General features: G+C 42.2%; 1 protein-coding gene across 2 annotated transcripts in view; it reads right to left on the bottom strand.

Moving 5' to 3' along the window:
• Nucleotides 1-19,252, bottom strand: part of met (MET proto-oncogene, receptor tyrosine kinase) — a 56,084-nt gene that overhangs the window by 19,405 nt on the left and 17,427 nt on the right. For both annotated transcript variants that reach the window (XM_053886419.1, XM_053886420.1), the window contains exons 3-10: nucleotides 12,446-12,649; nucleotides 8,771-8,899; nucleotides 8,048-8,224; nucleotides 7,349-7,506; nucleotides 6,478-6,592; nucleotides 6,250-6,386; nucleotides 5,795-5,959; nucleotides 5,471-5,570 (exon numbers count right to left, since the gene is read on the bottom strand). In XM_053886419.1, coding sequence (XP_053742394.1) covers nucleotides 5,471-5,570; nucleotides 5,795-5,959; nucleotides 6,250-6,386; nucleotides 6,478-6,592; nucleotides 7,349-7,506; nucleotides 8,048-8,224; nucleotides 8,771-8,899; nucleotides 12,446-12,649 — 1,185 coding nt within the window. The remainder of the gene's footprint in view (nucleotides 1-5,470; nucleotides 5,571-5,794; nucleotides 5,960-6,249; nucleotides 6,387-6,477; nucleotides 6,593-7,348; nucleotides 7,507-8,047; nucleotides 8,225-8,770; nucleotides 8,900-12,445; nucleotides 12,650-19,252) is intronic.

Below are 19,252 nucleotides of genomic sequence, written 5' to 3'. Positions count from 1 at the left end.
TTCGAAGTTACAGTCAGCTCAGCTATGTCCGCGTAAAATCTAACCCTCACTTGCAGCATGCTCCTTTGTGCTGAACAAATTGCAGACTCATCTTTGACTTGAGTCGATTATTCGCTAGTAATCATGAAAATCTCTCTGGCTTCTTAAGTCCACTGATTCCACTTGGTTATTGATCTTTTGTTTCTTAATTTAATTCTTCCTTTCAGTGCTCTTTTATTCCAGAAACGCATTTTGACTGCCTGTGTTTCATTACTTCCTTCAGTTTGGCAACTCCCTCTTGTTATTCGTTTACTTCTACCTTGAATGTGCCAATCTGTTCCTTTAGTTTCACCTGCTTAACTGCCATTCTTCTATTTATCTGTGACACCTCCTGTATTCTCAGTGTATTTTGACTATCTCCATGTGTTTCCAGAGTGGGTGTTTTGTTTGTCTTATTTCTTCCCATGTAAAGCCCCCTACTCTTTGCCAAAAGCTCGATGAGTCCTGACTTCCCCGTTATTCATCTGTCTTCTTCAGCTCAGTCCTCAAGAGGCCGGAGGAGTGCAGGTCTGGACAAGGTTCCAACCGACCAAGAGCACATTAGTTAACCAATCAGCTGTCAGCTGAAACAAGCAGCACCAGACTGACAATCAACTGAGTGCAGTCTTCACTCCATTGCCTATGACTCTTGAAATGGACCCAACAACCCAGTTTCTCAGACTAAGCTTCTAGACTGGACTGCCACAATCGTTTGATTTCCCAACCCAAACTGGTTATGCATCTATCAATAGAAACCTTGGAATTGCTTCCTATGAGTTTCCATATATGTCTGTGACTTTTTAAACCACATAAGCAAAATTAAAATGTGATTTAATAAGATGGGTTCATTTCTCATTTGAAAACATGAGAAGATGCAACACATGTCTTGCATTTCAATTGGCTTGAGGAAGTCACATGGTTGGGCGAGCAGTGTGTGTGTGGAGACGTCCACATCACAGCAAGAAGACTCGTGAACCCAAGCCTGTCGATGTCCTGAGAATGGTGATAGAAAACAGGCATGACTAAAGTTGGACCACGACAAATGCCGCCATGAGCGACCCAACCAGCAGGCAACAGCAAAATAGATGGATCTACGCTCTCATCGCAAACCTGTAGTCACTAGGGTCATTTGCTGTGTTTTAACGCTCTGGCCATGGCAGGCAAGTGCAGCAGCGTTGATATAGTTTACTTTACATTGAAAGAAAAGCCCACAGCACTATAAAATGAGTGGTCTGTATAGAAGCAGTCTCTCATCACTAATGATTTAGAGGATTGAGCCCCAGCTGTCGCCTGTTAAATTCCTTCCAGTAAACGGGATGAGTTCAGGCTCAGCATGGGAAGAGACAGTGCAAGAGTCCTATTCTCCTCAAGACTCTTTTCAAATGGTTGTCTGGGAGGGTTTGCACAGTATGGGGAATGATGGCGTGTAACCTGAGCATCCATCGCTATGGATTTGTAACAGTTAAGTTGGATTTCTGATCTCCTGCTTGACTGGTCATTGTGCTTTCTAGATATAATAAGAAGAAAAGCAAAACAAATAAAAAAGGTCTCAGTTGGGTCCTGACAAATGAAAGAAGGCCAGCATGGACTTGATATCTGCCCCTCAGATCTCCTGTAAAGCCCAGTCTGAGCCAGTCTCACTTTCCCACACACATGAAAGTGAGCTCTTTTACGATCCCTACTGCAAAGCTGAGGCAGCCCCATGGCTGAATTGTAACTCTTGCAAAAAAAACAAACAAACAGCCCGAGTGCAATTGGAAGAATTTTCACTTCTTTATAGACAAAAACTGATAAATAGTTTGTCCATCCTGTTGCAGCTTCAGAGATAACAAGCTCTTTCAGCGAAACCCCTGACACCTGTCGCCAATTCATAAATCCTAAAGTCCTACTGCTTTCTGGACGAGCAGAATAAATCTCTTCAGCTGACACCTGAATGCCTTGGCAAGCCCTCTTTCCTTTCCCAGGACCCCCCTCCTGTTCACAGCTGGATCTCCGTGGCTGGAGAATGAAAGTGAAAGAGCCAAGTTTTCCCCTATTGAGTGCGTTGCGTAGGTCCAGACCACAGGACGGGATGGAAATGTCAAAGTCAATGATCAAGTTGAATTACTGTCCATTGAAAACAGTCTTTGAAACTTCACAGTCTACAGTGTGTTTCTGGCACAATATGCATTGACTGAACATGTACAAAAACACAAAGGTTGTTGCGCAAGCGGCAAAATACAATAACATGATTTGCATTGTCAGCTTCACTGTTTGAAGTGAGTTTAAATATACATCATGTTGTACAGTAAATTGTCGCTGCATCAAGGCAAACTATAGGGGACAGGGAACAATAGTTTGTTCTGTGTACAAACCCTGTGTTTACTTCTGTAGTTCAGCAGTGTCATGGTCATAAATACGTGTACAGAAAAGCTGAACAATGTAAGTTCCTTCTATCCTTCAACAGGTTATCTGTCTATTATATCCAGTCAGAAAGCAAAAAAAGGTTTTGTGAGAGCAAATGAAAACACATTAAGCGCAAGACATTTGCAAGTGAAAGCCTGAACTGTGTTTGTTTCTCCACCTGACTTACACTGCCTAACACCCCTATTCAGAGCAGCATCTGCAACCACTTTCTCTAACAAACGAGTGCAGTAAGAACACGTCACTCATTTAGATTTCATCATCACAATGTTGTGTGACCCCAACTGTTCCAGCCGACTCAGGTAAGATTGATACTCAGCAGCATCCTAAGAAGGTGATGAGGAAAAAAGTAGTTAAAAAAAAACTAAAATGCATTCATTTTTCTTACATACAGTTTGAGAAATCTGTATTTCATTTAACTAAACAAATACACAAACATCCAGCAACAACTACGAAGCGACTGTGTTGTTCCTCAGCTGTCACACACTTTGCATCTGCAAATCACTGGACGTAAATAAGCTGTTGGGCCTTTTTAACTTTGAGTGCAGCCATGCCTGATCTCCCTGGAGACACATCAAGTAGTGACCTAAGCACAGGTCAATGGCCATGGTTGTGTGGGTGTTTAAGGGAGGATGTTGCTGAGAGTGCGTTTGTCTGACGGACAGAAAAGGGGGAAGAGGAGGAGGGGGGAAGATTGTGGCTTATTTCAAACACATTCGGTGATAAGAGCATGTAGTGATTTTCATAAGAGGGGTTATTTTGTCATGGCTGAACCTGCACAAGCATCAGGATGACACTCCAACAAAGAGCTTCTTGTCCTCCATATGGTACCCCGGGGCAAACAAGGCACAGACGTCGCTGCAGCGCGCAGAGGTGTTTGTTTATTGTGACCTAGAAAATGTCACACTCCAGAGGAGGAATACACCTGCTGGTAAATAGCCCACAGAAGAACTGCGCTGTCATTAAAGCGACTTCCATCATTTAGATCCCACTGAAGAGGATCTGAGACAAAGCATCAAATGTGTTTCAGCAGGTCAGCATCATGACAGGGTGCCGCTGCCATTAGTTTGCCCACTTGCATCAGCGTATTATTATTATGTCTCAGATGCCATGAAGTCTGGAACGGAGCTGGGAACCTCACACGCACACAATTAGATATATTTAACAAACGTGTAAAAAAAGAATGAAAAATGGTTTGTTCTTGGGGTCATGCTAATAATAATAAAAAGTAGTGCGAGAAAAAAAATACATTGGGACTGAAATTATGCATCATTTAAAAACAAAAACAACAAAAGAACCCTTGTGAAACTGAGGAAACTAAGCATAGTATATCTTTCTTTTTACAGGTATTACACATTTGAAAGTTGTATATTGAGTGGACCTAAATGTAATTTCATAACATATTTTAGATTACACCTGCTTTTATGTCTGCTGTGACCTTTAGACAGCTTTAAATGTCCATCACTGTTTAACAACACCATATTTTGACATTTCTGGCAGCAGGCTGAACATTTGAAACACCTAGGGCCCATGCTCATTGGCTCATGACGAGATCAGTCAGTCTGGACAAGGTGAGACAGGCCAGAGCTTCCTACACGCCTCAGTCTGCTACTGCATTTGGAAGAAAAGTGACAGCTGGAGAATGATCTGCTGATGGTTGTATTCTTTGGCACGTCCAATAGTCTCTAATCCGTCAGTATCTGAATTGTTTAAATCGACATCGGAATGTCCAATGAGAAGAACATGTTGACTGATTTTCTGTTGCCCAGATTACCTTTAATGAGAAAACTAACACTACTTCTGACACATTTTCTTTTTAACTCCAATAAACAATATGATCACTGTTTTATATGGTCATCATACATCATACTATTTTCCAGTAACCAGGAGTAACCAGGTCAACTAAAAGACATTTTTCCACCCAGTCTCTGCAGCATGTCCTGGGTCTACCGCTGGGCATCCCCAGAACACATCACAAGCTCGGACGGAAGCATCTGAACAAGATGCCATTAATGCCTCCTGAGAGTCTCACTGGTGATGGGCCATTGAGGCTTCATGAAACAGTGTCCTTATTTTCAGAGTCCACTAGATGGCACTCTCTGCTCAAAAAATCTTTGGATTTGAAGAGCCATTTTAATGACACTTCCCTCATTTTTAAACCAACAGCGCCATCTACTGAGCTCTAAAAATAAGGACACTGTTTCATGAAGCCTCACTGGGCCATCACTAAGTCTCATCCACATGGTGAAGCATCGCTGAAGAAAACGCTAAGCCATTTTCTCGTAACCACTGACAGCATCACCTTTTGGCACAGCACATTCTTAATCATGGCTCTCCAATATCTCACCACGTAAGTTGCTCATGACCTCATCCTGTCCTCACCTGTGACGCCCCAAACCGAAGACATCATCTCCCCTGGCTGTGTGCAACACTATGTTTATTGGAGCACCGCACTGGTGCCCCATACCTCCAGAAGACCTCTCTTCCCTGCATCCCTGATACATGACGCCACCATGGATGAAGCAGAAGGAAATGGCTGGACCCAACATATTCAAATATCATCGCTTTCATCTTGACTTTATAAAACACCACTATTAAATCACTGACATGAATCAACTCTCATGTGACTACAGTGGCAAAATGTGTCAACATTGATTTAAGACTCAAGTTGGAGATATGAACTGCAGAGGGCATGTCTGCTTTGACTCTGTGGCATGGATCACAGTGCTTAGGATCCTAGGGTCGCTGGTTCATGCCCAGAAAACAACTTCACCATGGAATTTGTTTTATTCATTTAATTATATGTTTTTATAAAGACCCAATATGGCGGAGGTGTGTGCTGCCTCACTGCTTTTCTTCTATTGGAATGCATCCTTTAGTCTTCACCTCTCCTCATCACTTGCCCATGTCCTTAACAGCTAGTTTCTCAATAGGGAACTGAGTTGTGTGAGTTTCAGGAGGAATAATGAGAAAGACATACATCTAAACTATGACACAAAGTATAGTACTGAGTTCTGTTGTGTTGCGATCCCACTCTCTCTCGACTCACCACATGGAAGACTTCTGCATCTTGGCCAGTGGTGAGGACCATCTGAGGTTGAAGTCCAGACTGCAGGAAGAAGCCATGTGCCGAAATTGTACAGCCGCCGCTACAGTAAAGAGAGACAAACGCATCAGACCATGGTTACAGTAGAGTCCCAGAGGGACTGACCTGCTGTTAGCATCATCACTTCATCCACTCACCACATCCCACTCGCTTCCTCTGGCTGCTACACTGAGGTATGAAACTGCCACAACTCATACGCACACTCACTCAGTCAGCTATAGATGGAGAAAACATGCTGTGCTCAAAAAAAAAAGAGGAAAAAGTCACCTTATGAAGGAGCGAGACGGCTGGATGCTGTTGATTATAGGGTCCTGGTTGTAGGTAAATAAAACAGGAGCGATGCGTTCCACAGAGTCTATCGTCAGCTTCACAGGTTGTTTAGAAGGAAAAGTGTTTGGCGGAGTCTTGCAGGTCAGCATGGTGGAAGATAAACTAATGAAGGAAAGCAGCAAGTTCAATAAAAATCAATAAAAAGGCTGAGGGATCTTCGCAAAATCAAGCTTTTGTGTGATACATATTAGTGTTGTCATATTTTATCAGGTCTTTTATGGCAATATCATTACAATAATGACGGTGAATATTGGTATTGTGAGATAAACAACTGAGAACACCTGATGTTTAAAACTGAAGCTGTCAGTGTGTACCTGATGCGGATTCAAAATCCAACCACATACAGATAGATGATGAACATGCAACTGAAAATAATAGAAATAAAAAATTACCTCTGTATTTTACAGGGCAGTGTCCCAACAGTGACTTCCTGTTTCCTCCCCGTGTCCAGGAATGCTCCTCTGATGGTCAGCATGGTATTCCCAGATTTTGGCCCAAATGATGGAAAGATTTGATGAATCACAGGGTCCTGGATGTGAAGTCAGCCATATTTTAAGAAACCACTTATAAATTGCTTTGCTGTGCCACAGAGGACTTTACATTGACTATTTCTTTCTTACCACAAATGAGAATCCTTCACTTTGGGAAACTCTGTTACCACTGCTGACCTTCACCATATGTCCTGATGGGGTGAAGTTCCCACTAAACACCGGCACACACTGGATTTCAGTCCACCTACACACAAAAAGGAAGCATTATTCCACAGTGTTTAACCTAATTCAATGATCTTGTCCGCCTGGGGGAAACACACAAAGAGTCAATCTATAGGGGGAGGTGTTTTTGTTTTCTCCCGCTCCCAAATTCATAATGAGGTTGTTTGTAGCAAAAGGGTCCGTTGAAGTGGACGCAGCCCCCGTGGATTGGAAAAGAGTGCAAGCGGCCATTTTTCCCAGCAATTTTTCAGTTAGGAGAGTCATGTGTTGAATGTGGCTGAGGGTGGGGGCTGGTGGGAGCTTCTTAACATTCTTCCACAGACACAATAAGCTCTATTAAACCTGCTGGGCCACTATTGGATGCCAACGTAAGACCCTCTATATCGTAAACAAGCTTCACTTTACACTCACTGTCTCTCATATGGGCCTTCAGAATGTACAGTGCAGAGACAAGATTGTTTGTAATAAAAAGGGGCATATCCTCATTTCATCAGATAACAATGGCATAGGACGTACCTTTAGTTGGATGCACCTTCAGTTTAAATTTAATTTATTCATTCTCTTAAAGAGTAATATTTAAAATAACATTACAATATGGCATATTAGTAGAATCATTGAAGTAAAAGAGTAGTTTTGACCTGACTTTAGGAGGGCCACAGAAATGCCCACCTCTGCTCTGAACTACAGTCAACAGTCACAACAGTCAATCTCAAAACCAGAATTCAGAATTCAAATGCGGTCGCCCACATTACTACCATGAAAGTGTCTCGTCACAAACCTGTTGACAATATCTTGTCTGGACAGTTTGCAAGGAGCTCCAGCCACCTCAACCGTCACCATGGCGGACTTGAAGTTTCGTGTTTTGTCGAAGCCGAAGTTACTGCCACAAATTGTCACTGTGGTGGAGCCTCTGATTGGTGCAGAAATGGGCCAAACCTCAGAAACACAAGGCAAATCATCGTGTGAGTACGGTGGGCAGTCGTTCAGCTGTTATTTGTGGCACTCAACAGTTTCGGAATGCTAACTGAGACATAAAAATGCAGTGAAGTAACAAAATGCTGCGTGTTTTCACAGCTTGGCTCAGGGATTAATAGTGACAAGAAGGAGAAGAAAACTAACCCCTGAGGAGACATTTGGTTGTTTTTGCATGTTCAAGTGAACTACAGCTTTTTCCACCTTCTGACAGCCCCAGAAGAAGAAGCATGTTTACAACCACATGGAAGCCTCCTGCAGCACCTGACTAAGTTTCATTCCACAGTCAAGTAAAATCTTATCCAGCAATAAAACACTAGGGAAATACTTTCCGATACTGTAACGCTGGAATTCACAATTAATTCTTCAGTCATAATTTCACATGACTAATGCATTAAACATGTCCATCGCTACTCTTCGCTAATTTTGGCAACATACTGTAGCAACAATGTTTGCAGGTTTGTTTTTAAAATGTGGCAAAAGATAGCGAATAACTCAGTTCTACCTTGTTGATGACAGGTGCGCAGTAGTCCTGCGTCCACACTGAGGTAGATGGACACTGGTTTGCCCTCGTGCAGCGCCCATTGCACCAGCCGCACTCTGTCACCCGCGCCGATAGCAAACAGGAAGTGCACGAGGTCAGCTGACCACAGCCAGGGCCAATGAGAGGGACCTTAGTTATCTACAGAGACAAAGAAAGAAGACAAGTGTTTCTCTTCATTATATATTTTATTTATTTTAAAATTACAATTTTAAACTAACCTGAAATGAACACCTTATTCTAGCTGATATTCATGTTAGTCTTTATTCCTCACAACACCTTTCAGACTCACAGTGGTTTTTAAGCTAATAGTAATAATAATAATAATAATAATAATTCCAGCATTATAAATTCAGAATTTACTGAAATTATTATGTACAGAGAAGGCAGAATTGGTACAGTCAGAAGGTATAATCTGGTCATGAGTTACTCTCAGGAATTGATTTCTATGACTTATGTACAACCATTTTTCCCAGTGAGACATGATTTTTTTTCCCTGACATGCTAAATTAATGAGTCTAGGAAGATTTGTTCAACTCAGACAGAGGTGGAACATATGTCTGAAGACCCCTGAAGCAGAACCTTGAGGGACATTATTCTCTTTTAACTCCTGGCTCTACTCCACGTTATGTGAAATCCAAAGAATAGGCATAAATCGTGACATGCAAAACACTTAATGGCACTCACTTTGTTCCCTGTAGCGACCAGAAGGGCTCCAGCTGAGGGGTTGTTATCCAGCAGTGGCACAGCAGCGGTGACGGGTCTGGAGTCCAGGCGGAGGTCAGAGTGGGGTGTGGCAAATCGAGAGAACAGCACCTGCATGAAGATGGAATAAAAGTCGCTTAATTAAGCGTCTAAGCTACTTCTTAAACCTGGCATTCAGGCTTAACAGGCTCTCAATCACCATTAAAAATATAATAGAGATGGTATGGAGAGCTGAAACTGCATCTGTCCTGGAGCAACTGGGAGGCATCAACAACACAGCAGGATCTGTGCCAACACTCCATGACTGAGAGGGAAAACAACCCACAGTAATGGATCCCAGTACGACACTGACATTTATATGGATCTCCAGAGTGACTTTGGTTTGAGTTATTTTCATTTTATGAGGTTTTCAAGTTAATGCTTATTTTAATATATTCTGTTTATGAGTTCATGAATACTGCACAGGACTTGGATTGTATATTACAAAGGCTTGTCATCAAAACACCGGTTGGTGCAGGAGTTAAAGACTTGACAAAGACAATGGGGCCATGACAGATGGATGCTTTTAAGACCATTAACCGGTCTTCTGACACACGTTTTTCCCAATTTCCAGTTAAGCAAAATGTTCATTACATTTATTTGACTGTAGAAGCAAAAATGTTTCTGTGTTTCTACCAAACATGTCTGGCATCAGGGGGAGATACTATCTGCCCACAGCAAGAAAAAGAGGCAACATGTTGAAAACTGGCAGTTTGACAAAACTGTAAAAATACAGTCTTTGCTTCAGTGTGACATGTCAGGAAGAGTTTGTTGAAGGAAACAAACAGATATGCAAATCGAATGCACATAAACATCCCCTTCCACGCGGTCTGAGGCGTTGGAAGGTGCAATGATACCAACGCACCTTTCTCTGACACGCACACCTACACACCTGGACAAGTGCTATAGTTTCACCTGGAATTACAAACCTTGAAGCAAAAAGAACAGATAATCGCTAAGTATCCACATCTGACACTGCGACTGAAAGGCTATATTCTACAAAAAAATCTGGACGTTTAGAGGAAGACAAAAAAGTTCTGATGTTAAAAGACAAACTTAGCCAAAAGCCATTTTAAATCTCAAATAAAATCTATTTTCTATCTATTTTAACCAGATAAACAAGCAACATATCAGAAGTTTGACCTCGGCAGGCAGACAGTAATTTAGCTACAATGCTTCAGCCATCTCTACAATAGTATGTAGGTTGCATAAAAAAAAAACTAAAAAAATATATTTTTCTTTTATTTCTTTTTATATTAGAATAGAAAGAAGACGAAAAAAGAGAAAAAAAGTCAAGTAGTAGGGCTAATAGGAAAATACACAATTCATCTAAAAAGAGAACAATGAAATAGACACATTTTTTTGCAGTAGTTATAATATGTATTTTTATGATGAGTATACATATTATGCTATGGCCATTGCTGTTGTTGTAAATAAAATGAAAAAAAAAAAAAATTAAATGTGAGAAAGAGTGCATTAGATTAAAGGGTAAGAAGAAACCAGAACAAAAATCTCAGGTCAGCTCTATCTACCCAGGCATGCACACACACACTGCGCTTCTTTACAGTTGAATTACTGGCAGGATGAAGCACTAACACAAAGCACTGCATTGTTGAAACACAAATACAGTATCACACGCATGCATTTATGGACGCGTACAAGTGCAAACAAGGACAACTGCAATCACTATTATAGATGCTCAATTGTGTGGCAAAAAAGGTAATCTAATATTCCCTGTCCGCCACAGCAACATGCTCCCCATCGCTTCCTTCACTGAAAAGCCTTGTTTTCCTGCGACGTCCCTAGGCCGCTGTTTGAGCTTCAACGTTACCTTTGTAAGTTTATTGACTCGCTGGCCTGCAACATACAAGAGCCATCTTTCTGGAGGTAATAGCGGTGTGAATTACAGCTTATTGTGTTAAGCAGGCCGGGGGGAAGTTTGGCTTATAAATACGGTCCCTGTGTGATTCCCAAGTGAAGCCGAGGCTTCCTGAGCAAGAATGGGTTTCAGACGCCAAATCGCTTCACCTACTCCAACATGGCCAGTCTACTGGGAAGTCAATGTGACATAATGTGAGGTCACATTTAAGTACACCAGGTGAAGTACGCCTATAGCTACCAAACTTCAAATTCATCCTCGCTTCTTCCATCACCATCGAGAACGTCCCACAAGGACCAAATTAACTTCAAAGAACTGTGCTGGTATGGTATTGGAATATTACTCAAGTTGGCTAGCTGTGTGTCAAACAAAATAAACTTGGTGACAAGAAATGCAGTCAGCATTTGAAAACTTCAGGAGAAATTCATAGTTCGAGCAATAGCTTGTTAACGTGTCATCATTTGTCAGCAGCTCAACATGTTGTTTACAGATGAATAAGATGTTTGCTGTGGAGAACAGCTGGGGTCCTGTGAAAGAGTCCTTCAACTCTGAAAACACTGAGATTCATCCAATTCAGTAAAAAAAAAGTAGAAATTCAGGGCGAGGGGCCTGGATGAAGGGGTGGGGAGAGCATGTTGGAGAAACACAGCAACAGCTGCAATGGATTCTCTGCGTGCAGAAAATGCCGTGCGAGTGAACGTGTCAACGAAGCCCGCCGTTCACCATTAACGTGCCGTTCAGCTCGTAAGCCCCCTTTTACCAACATCCCTCCCGTCTCTTCATTGCAGCTGTCGCTTCCACACCCCCCCTTTGCTATGAGCCACGTCTTTTCATTCTGAAGTTTCATAAACACGTGAGGTAATTCGACATTGACGTGTCTGACTCTGTTTACTGGACTTCCTGCAGCAGTTGGATGCACCAGCGAACTCGATTTCTCTCTGAACTTCACTCTGCAGCTGCAACAGCTGCATGCTTGCATGTACGACTTAAAGAGAAGACAATATAACTTCAGAGCCACATGAAGAAGGGGAATCGGGTGAATCAGAGCAGCACCTCCAGATGGGGATCAAGCTGCTCTTGTACGCCCATGTAATGAATTGAATCTACTGCTGCAGGTGCATTATTAAGAGAATAAAAATCGTATAAATTACTTATTTTTTTCCTTAGATTAAAAGCTACCCTTAATTGCATGGAAACAATCCCTAAGGTGGTTACTAAAGCGAGTATGTTAAACTATTAAAGCAGCATAAGAACATGAGCATTTACAAAACACAGAAAAGACACACTTGCAGTCAGAAATGTGAAGCTAAAGGTGCAAACCACAGCGATGCATGCACAGGAAAAGTGAGGTAGACTCATCAGTCACGTGCAAAACACAACACTCAGGAATGTCTCAAATAAATCTGACAAGACAGAAAGACGGGTGATGAGCAGACAGCATCATTGCTGCAGGGGAAAGAAGGGCTGTCTGCCTTTAGCTTTACAAGACTGCAAACACTACATAACAGTAAAAATGCTCGGCGCACGTTAGCAACGTTGCTTCCTTTATCTACAGCCGAGAACAGATACTATTTCACTATCTACAATGGCATTGCTGATGACTGATATTACTTATTATTATAAGTGGAAAAGATGCTATCAAACTTCACTGCCTTTATTTTGAATGATGTTGACATCAATATGTGAAATTCAATTTATGTAATGAAACATGAAGTCCAGCGAAAAGTTTAACTGTTCACCTGGATGAGGCGTCCGTCTGCAGTACCAAGGTACGCCACAGAGCGTCCATGAACTGGCACCACAGTTATGGAGGTCACCAAGGTGTTTGTCAGCTCCTTCTGCCAGTACTCCAATCTCTGGACAAACTGGGTCACCTGCAGGCGGTACTTCCCCTCTTTGCCCTGGTGGATTCCCTCATGTGGATCGCAGTCATCTGAGGAACTCTGCAAAGAACCAAGAAAATGAGTCAGAGTCTCACACCTCACCTGCAGGCAATGTTTTACTAAACAGACATTTTAATTCTCACATTTTCTCTGGAGCTGGTTAAATGCAAGGCATCGCTATAAAAACAGGAAGGTCATAGCAATAGAAAATTTAAGTTTTTGCTGAACTACGAAAGTGCATGAAATCATTTTACACGGCCTTACCAACATGCTACAAACATCACCATATAAAGAGAATTTGATCACGGATGGGTATGAATTCACCTTCGAGTCTTAATTATGAAGCTGAGCTGGTGGTGAATTTTCTATAACTGGCAACTGGGATGCGTTAAAGTTAGTCTGGAAAAAGTGCCACTTAAGAACTGTCCAAAAAATAGTAACTTGGACTGAGACAAAAAATACTTTATTTTTCTGCATATTTGCATAGCATGATGGTGGAGTCAGGACTGCAGACTGCACTGCATGCTGAGTGAGCGTGTGTAAATGATGCACACACTTGCTTCCACGCTTTAGCTTTATTTTCAAAAGGCATGTTTGGCCTTTATTTACCTGAAATGTGTTGAGAAAAATCCATCCTCTTTGCACCAGACCCTTGTTATATAATATCATGTTGAATGTCAATATGTGGCTCTATGGGGGAGGGTGAACAACAAAACCTCTTAAGCCCCCCTCAGCTACTCTTTCATCAGACGGTGCTCGTAATGGAGGTTTCAGTGTGATAGCACCCAAAGGGCAAGTACACTGTTGAAATAGGAGGTTTGCGAACGACGGGATTTCATGGGAAACTATGAGGGGCGGCCTCTTGTTGGTTTACATTCCATGGGCTGCATTTCTTAGTTTAAAAGCCATCTCTGGATCTTGGGTGTTTCACTGAGTTGTGACGATTGTTGTGTCTGTGTCTGTTGGGGCAGCGCAGCCTGCCTCTCTCTGTGAGCGGTCTCCCTCTCCCACCTCCTGTCTCTCAGATCTGGCCCCTTTTGTGTTTAGTCATGGGCACCCATCCCAGCTTCAGGTTTCATTAATTATTAATGATCCAGAGGGCGCTGGGCCTCTGAAGGTCCTTGACCTGGTCGCCTGACCAGTCCAGAGCATTCTGTTGTTTTCTCAGCCTCGGATGGTGACCTCGACACCAAATGAGAGTGGAAACCAAACGCCTTGTTTTCTTCACAGACACGGGCAATTGCGATATTTAATCGGGACCCAGACAGTAACAGCAGAACTGGCTGGTATTAAATCACCCCAACGTCCAGTCAAGTAACTTGAAGTCTGGGAGTGTTGGTTTTTTTCAGAGGGAAACTTTGAAGCAGAGAACAATTTAGTCACAATAAATCAGGATTTCTTTTACTGAATCCACTGTACATGGACAAGACAAACAAGGCTACATGAAGGCGGCAAACTTGGCAGGCAATAAGACAGAAATGTTGTTAATATTAAACCTCATAAGCTGGCTGTCTTTCCACAGAGCACAGTGTTTGAGTGAGACAGACAGCGGTGGCTTCAGACTTGGAGCCGGCTCCAGTATGTTCAGTATAGGACGCACAGTCAGTCACAGTTGATCAGTGTTTGGTTGACTTTAGTTTTGTGACAGCACAAAGTGTTGAGTAAAAAGTCAACAAACGATATAGCTGTCACCATCGCTACCATCGCCTAGAGTTTTAGAGAAGAGATGTATTCTGGAAAGAACATAATCCAGTCACTGAGACAGCAGAGGGAGTGACCATAGCCATGGATAATGTGAGGGAAGTTCAACTGTGAAAGACACTTAACTTTTGGGGGTTTAGTGACAGACGAACATCTGTTAAAATAGGGTGAACCAGTGAGCATGGTTCACTGTGAGAGGATAAAATACAGACCGGCTGTTTTAACTGCTGAGAACTTGACATGCGAATCTGTGTTTGAACATTAAAGATGCAGGCGTCGGGGCTGCGTCACCACAGACGTGACCATGCGGCGCACAAAAACAGGACCAGGCTGATTATTTTCAGAGCAAACAAACAGGTCTTTGGCTGTGTTTGCAAAAGCAGAGCCACGCTATAGGAGGCAGGAGCGCTCAGGCATTCCACTGCCTCAGTGAAGGTATTCCCGAGGATCAAGGGAATTAAATTGGACAGTGGAAGGGCTGTTTTGACAAGCTTTGTTTGAAGCACCGCTGTCGTTATCCCTGTTGGTTCACTGGCATGGACCGAGTGAGTTCAAGGGAACAAACACTCGCAGGCCATGAATTACCAAAATTCCATAGCAAGTTATGGGGCCAAAAAAAACCCCCCAAAAACCTAGAAACCTCTCTGAAGATGAAAAGGTCATCTCTCATTGCAGTATTTCTGATATCTGTACTTCATAACATTAGAAAATACGAGTGATGTAGTATTGTGTTATGTTACTGTGAGGTAGTCCATTACATAAAGAGCTATATGTAGATAATAGTGCACTTTCATGACTTTCAGTCAGTGCTGTCCAAGTAGTTTTACACCTTGTCAATACACTTTCACGCTTTACACTTACTTGCTAACTCAACAATGCGGTATATTGATTGTCCTACTATCCAAATTACCATCTGCTTCTTGTTTCAGCGTCAAAGATTAAAATGCAACTTTTGACAATCATGGTATACTATTTCAAATAGTTACAGATAGGTATTGTATTGTCTTGTGTACACTGCCACCACTGCTTTGGGATTCAATTTATTTCAGTGCCCATTTTTCTAGTCCATAACACAGATGATTTTCCTTTACCGTTACTTCTGTAGATCTGCATTTCAAATCACCATGGTAGCTAACAATGTCTACACTGAATTAATATTGTCTAAACCCCAAACATGCTTACACATGAGTCTTCAAAACCATAATTCATATATCATTCAACAACGTCTTCAATCATTTTACATTGAAATGTTTCAGTTGAAAATGAATGTTGCGCACTTATTTAATTCTTCTAATGTATTGCCTTTCTCTACCACAGAGCTGTACTGTTTACAAGTTCATTTCCGTTTTTATTGTGGTGCATTCAGGCGAAACCACAGCAACTTTCCCTCCTTTGTGATTTACACTGCAATGTTTGCACATGCTAACAGTAGCATGTTGCGCTATCAGAAGTAAAAGTGCTAAACAAACACGTCTTGGCTGCTGAACAATCACATGGAGCTTTGTATTTACAATTGACATGCGTTTCTTTTTGCTGTTTCAGGGTGATTTACGACAAATATATGAGCAGCACCTACACGCATCTGACCAACTTCTTCACCATCAGAATAGTATCCAAATAATTTTGCCTGCTCTGCACTTTTGGCGCTTGGTGCTTATCACACCCCCCTACACCCTGACTCGTACTACGATTGTGAATATTCACACGATAGGAGCACTGCATCCTGTCAAAAATATGGATGATCCTGAAAGGGTTCCTGATGTTCAACACCTTCAACGGCTATGTATTTTATATGTTAAGCCATAAGACACATACCCAGATATCATACGCCTAACATTACACACTTAAGCACCAAGTATTGTCCTCCCAAACAACAGTGAGCTGATCACATTTCACTCGTGCAAATTCCCCAAAGCACTGCAGAGAAAAGTCCAGAGAAAGGCGATCTGTGTGGCTCACTGTCATTTTCATACTCTCACCAGTGCCCCAGGTCCTACCACTACACTTCTAGAATTTGGATTCAATCTTAGTGACGCTCAAGATTAGTACACTTCAGCTGCCAACAAATTAAGACGACAAGGTAGCAGACCTTCACAGAAGTTAAGCTGTGGTCGGCTGCACGCCACTCAGCTGGCACCTTCACTAGAATAACAGACCTTTGACCTCACATCGCTTGTGCAATTTTGCGGTCGTGGCTCCGTTGTCGTCGGGGTGTGCAGAAATGCATCCACGTAAAATGCATAGGAATGTGGACGGAGCAATTGTCTTCACACTTACAATGATGGTTGGGGCGATTTAGTGCGGTGCAACCTGACTCACAGCGACCGCGGGGCCCACTCGCGTGCTCAAGTGTGCAGGTGGCTAGTCGTAGCTGAGACAATTGTTAAAGTGCGTGTGCAGTTTCAACTGTACCGTCAAAAGTAGCTAGCAATTAGGTGAAGGCAGCGGATGACGCCTCTGTCAGGGCAGCTGGCACTGCGTCTTCTGGTGCCACTGCATGTGACGCCAGCCACGACGACTGTTTGTTTATAGTGGGGGTCTTAAGATGCCATGGCCACAGGCGGAGAATGGCCTCACACATTAACACCAGAGTAGAGAATAAAAATAGAACGATGATGGTTTTTGCTCGCTGCTTTTACAGGCACATTCAAGACTGATCAAGCGACATAAAAGACTTCTGCAAATGCTAGAGCTGATATTTTGCAAACATAACCCAATTGCTACTTCCGTAAGCCAGAATTCTGACAAGGACATTTTCTGTAAACAACTGTCACGATGGAGTCACTAATTGTGGCCGTGCAGTGCGACGATGGAGAGGCTTTGGTGGGTTCTTAATGATTGGTTTCTAAATCTTTCAAGTTCAGTCCCACAGTTCTCATTTGCTCGCATCTCTGGGATGCAAATAGCAATTACTCTTCTGTGGTCGGGTGAAAAATTAGACAAATGGCTTGGAGTCGAACCCATGGTTTAAAGTGAGAGGCAAATTGGGATGGCATTTTGGTTCATCTATACTATACATCTCACCAACATTTCAACATTTTGGTGTCTTTAAATGATTCAATAAAACACAAAACATAAGTCTCTATTGCTTCTCAATTTAACTTTGGCCACTCACTACTGACAGATAACTTTAACTTTGTTGGCTGACAGCCTGATAGAGTGACTCCTCTATAGCCAAATACTTTGATGGACGATGGCTTACGGACCAGAGAAAAGCAACAACAGCCCCTTCAGATGTCAGAGTTCAAAGATCAAGCAAAACAGACTGCACTTAAAAAGGGCTCATCGATAGCAACAAAGGAAGTGATGTGTACCTCCGCCAAAACTCTCATTTTCACCCACATTATTGCCCTGTATTTATTTTATCCATATAATTCATGTACTGCAATGAGCTCAACTGTTCAGAACATTTAAACTAAACCAAACCAAACCAAACCTAAACCAGCCATTCCTATAAGGCCAGTATTCTAATTCAAAAGACATATCCAAAGTCCACATTTTGCAGTCCATTGATGAGGGGACGTTGGTCAGCATGGACCGTGCCAGTCTACTCTGCCACATTCTCCAAATTTGGGGCCTAGTCTTCATCCCAACTTATCATGGGAACTGACCACCGAAGACTAGGACGAGAGCCGGCCTCTGGTTTCAGAGACAAAATGGAATATTTTCTTTGTGAGTGAGCCCGATGCCACTGGCATAAGAAAAACTGAATGACTGAGTGAATAGCAACTGCAAGCATTTCATCTGCCTCCAAAATATACAGACCAAGTTGTCAGCTACAGAAACACGAGCTACCATTACTCATCCTACTTTGACACAGCTATCTCTTTTTGCCATATGCATCATCACATTAGTCTCCTCTTCAACTCAGATAGCGACGATTTATGAGAATCAAAACAAGGGAAGGAATGATGGACTGCAAATGTATAGTGAAAAAAACCTCAGCAACACACTGCGAGATCTGAAATCAAAAGCACATTCTTTAGAAGCACATTCTCAGTCGAGATTCACAGACTGGTCAGACTGACACAGTAGCAGGAGTTTCAGCCTCCAGATGAAAGAGAATTAAAAAGGTCGACTCCTTTCTTGTATTGTCAGCATGAGATGAATAATTCTGCGGAGCTATTCAGCACATGGAATCATTTTCACAATCACACTGTAATGTATTTCACATGGCTGCTGGGTGGCTTTCCGATTCACAGGGTCAGGTTACGTCTATGAAGCTCTTCTGCAAGGTGTTTCATAAAGGAGTCACACGCATGAGATGCATTACAGTGCATAAAACCAGACTCGTCATGCTGACAAGTCAGTCTGAAAAAAAAAGGAGAATTAAATGTACTAACAGTGAGGTCACATTTAAACTGGTAGTAACTTGAAAATCAGGTGTTTCAGGAGGTGAAAAGAAAAACTTCATTTTCTAAGCAAACACTGCACAGTAGCGTCAGCCAGTGGATCCAAAAGCCAATATGCAGAACGTGACTCCAGTAAATGATAAGACCTGACATTCCACCGTGATTCAGCCAATTTCACTTTCCAAAATCCCAGGCAAATCCAATCCATCCACAGCTTTGACTCTTGGCTGAGCTCGACAGTTACGACTCAGCCTTTCATAGCTCCTCCAACTTCGGATTCTTTTTGAAACTGTCATGACCAGATGTCTCCGGTTTTTGCTGATATTAGCTATACAATCTAGTATAATCTATTTTAATCTACCTGCTATGGGCTCCAAGTGATTTACTTAAATATAGTTCTCAGGAATTTAAATTAGTGTTTAAACAATTTTTTTGACCAATTAAAAAACTACCTCGGTTTCAAATACCATCAACAGTTCACATCAGCAGCAGGTGAATACACGCACAAAGGCTAGGGACGCACCCATTGTGATTTTTTTTCTCGGTCCCAACAGGCCGACACTGATTTTTACTGATTGTATTTTTTTCCACAAAAAGTCACCATTTTTTT

Source organism: Synchiropus splendidus, chromosome 14, assembly GCF_027744825.2.
Source record: "Synchiropus splendidus isolate RoL2022-P1 chromosome 14, RoL_Sspl_1.0, whole genome shotgun sequence".
Lineage (NCBI taxonomy): Eukaryota > Metazoa > Chordata > Actinopteri > Syngnathiformes > Callionymidae > Synchiropus > Synchiropus splendidus.
The sequence above is the reverse complement of the archived record's forward strand: the minus strand, read 5'-3'. Positions and strand labels throughout refer to the sequence as shown.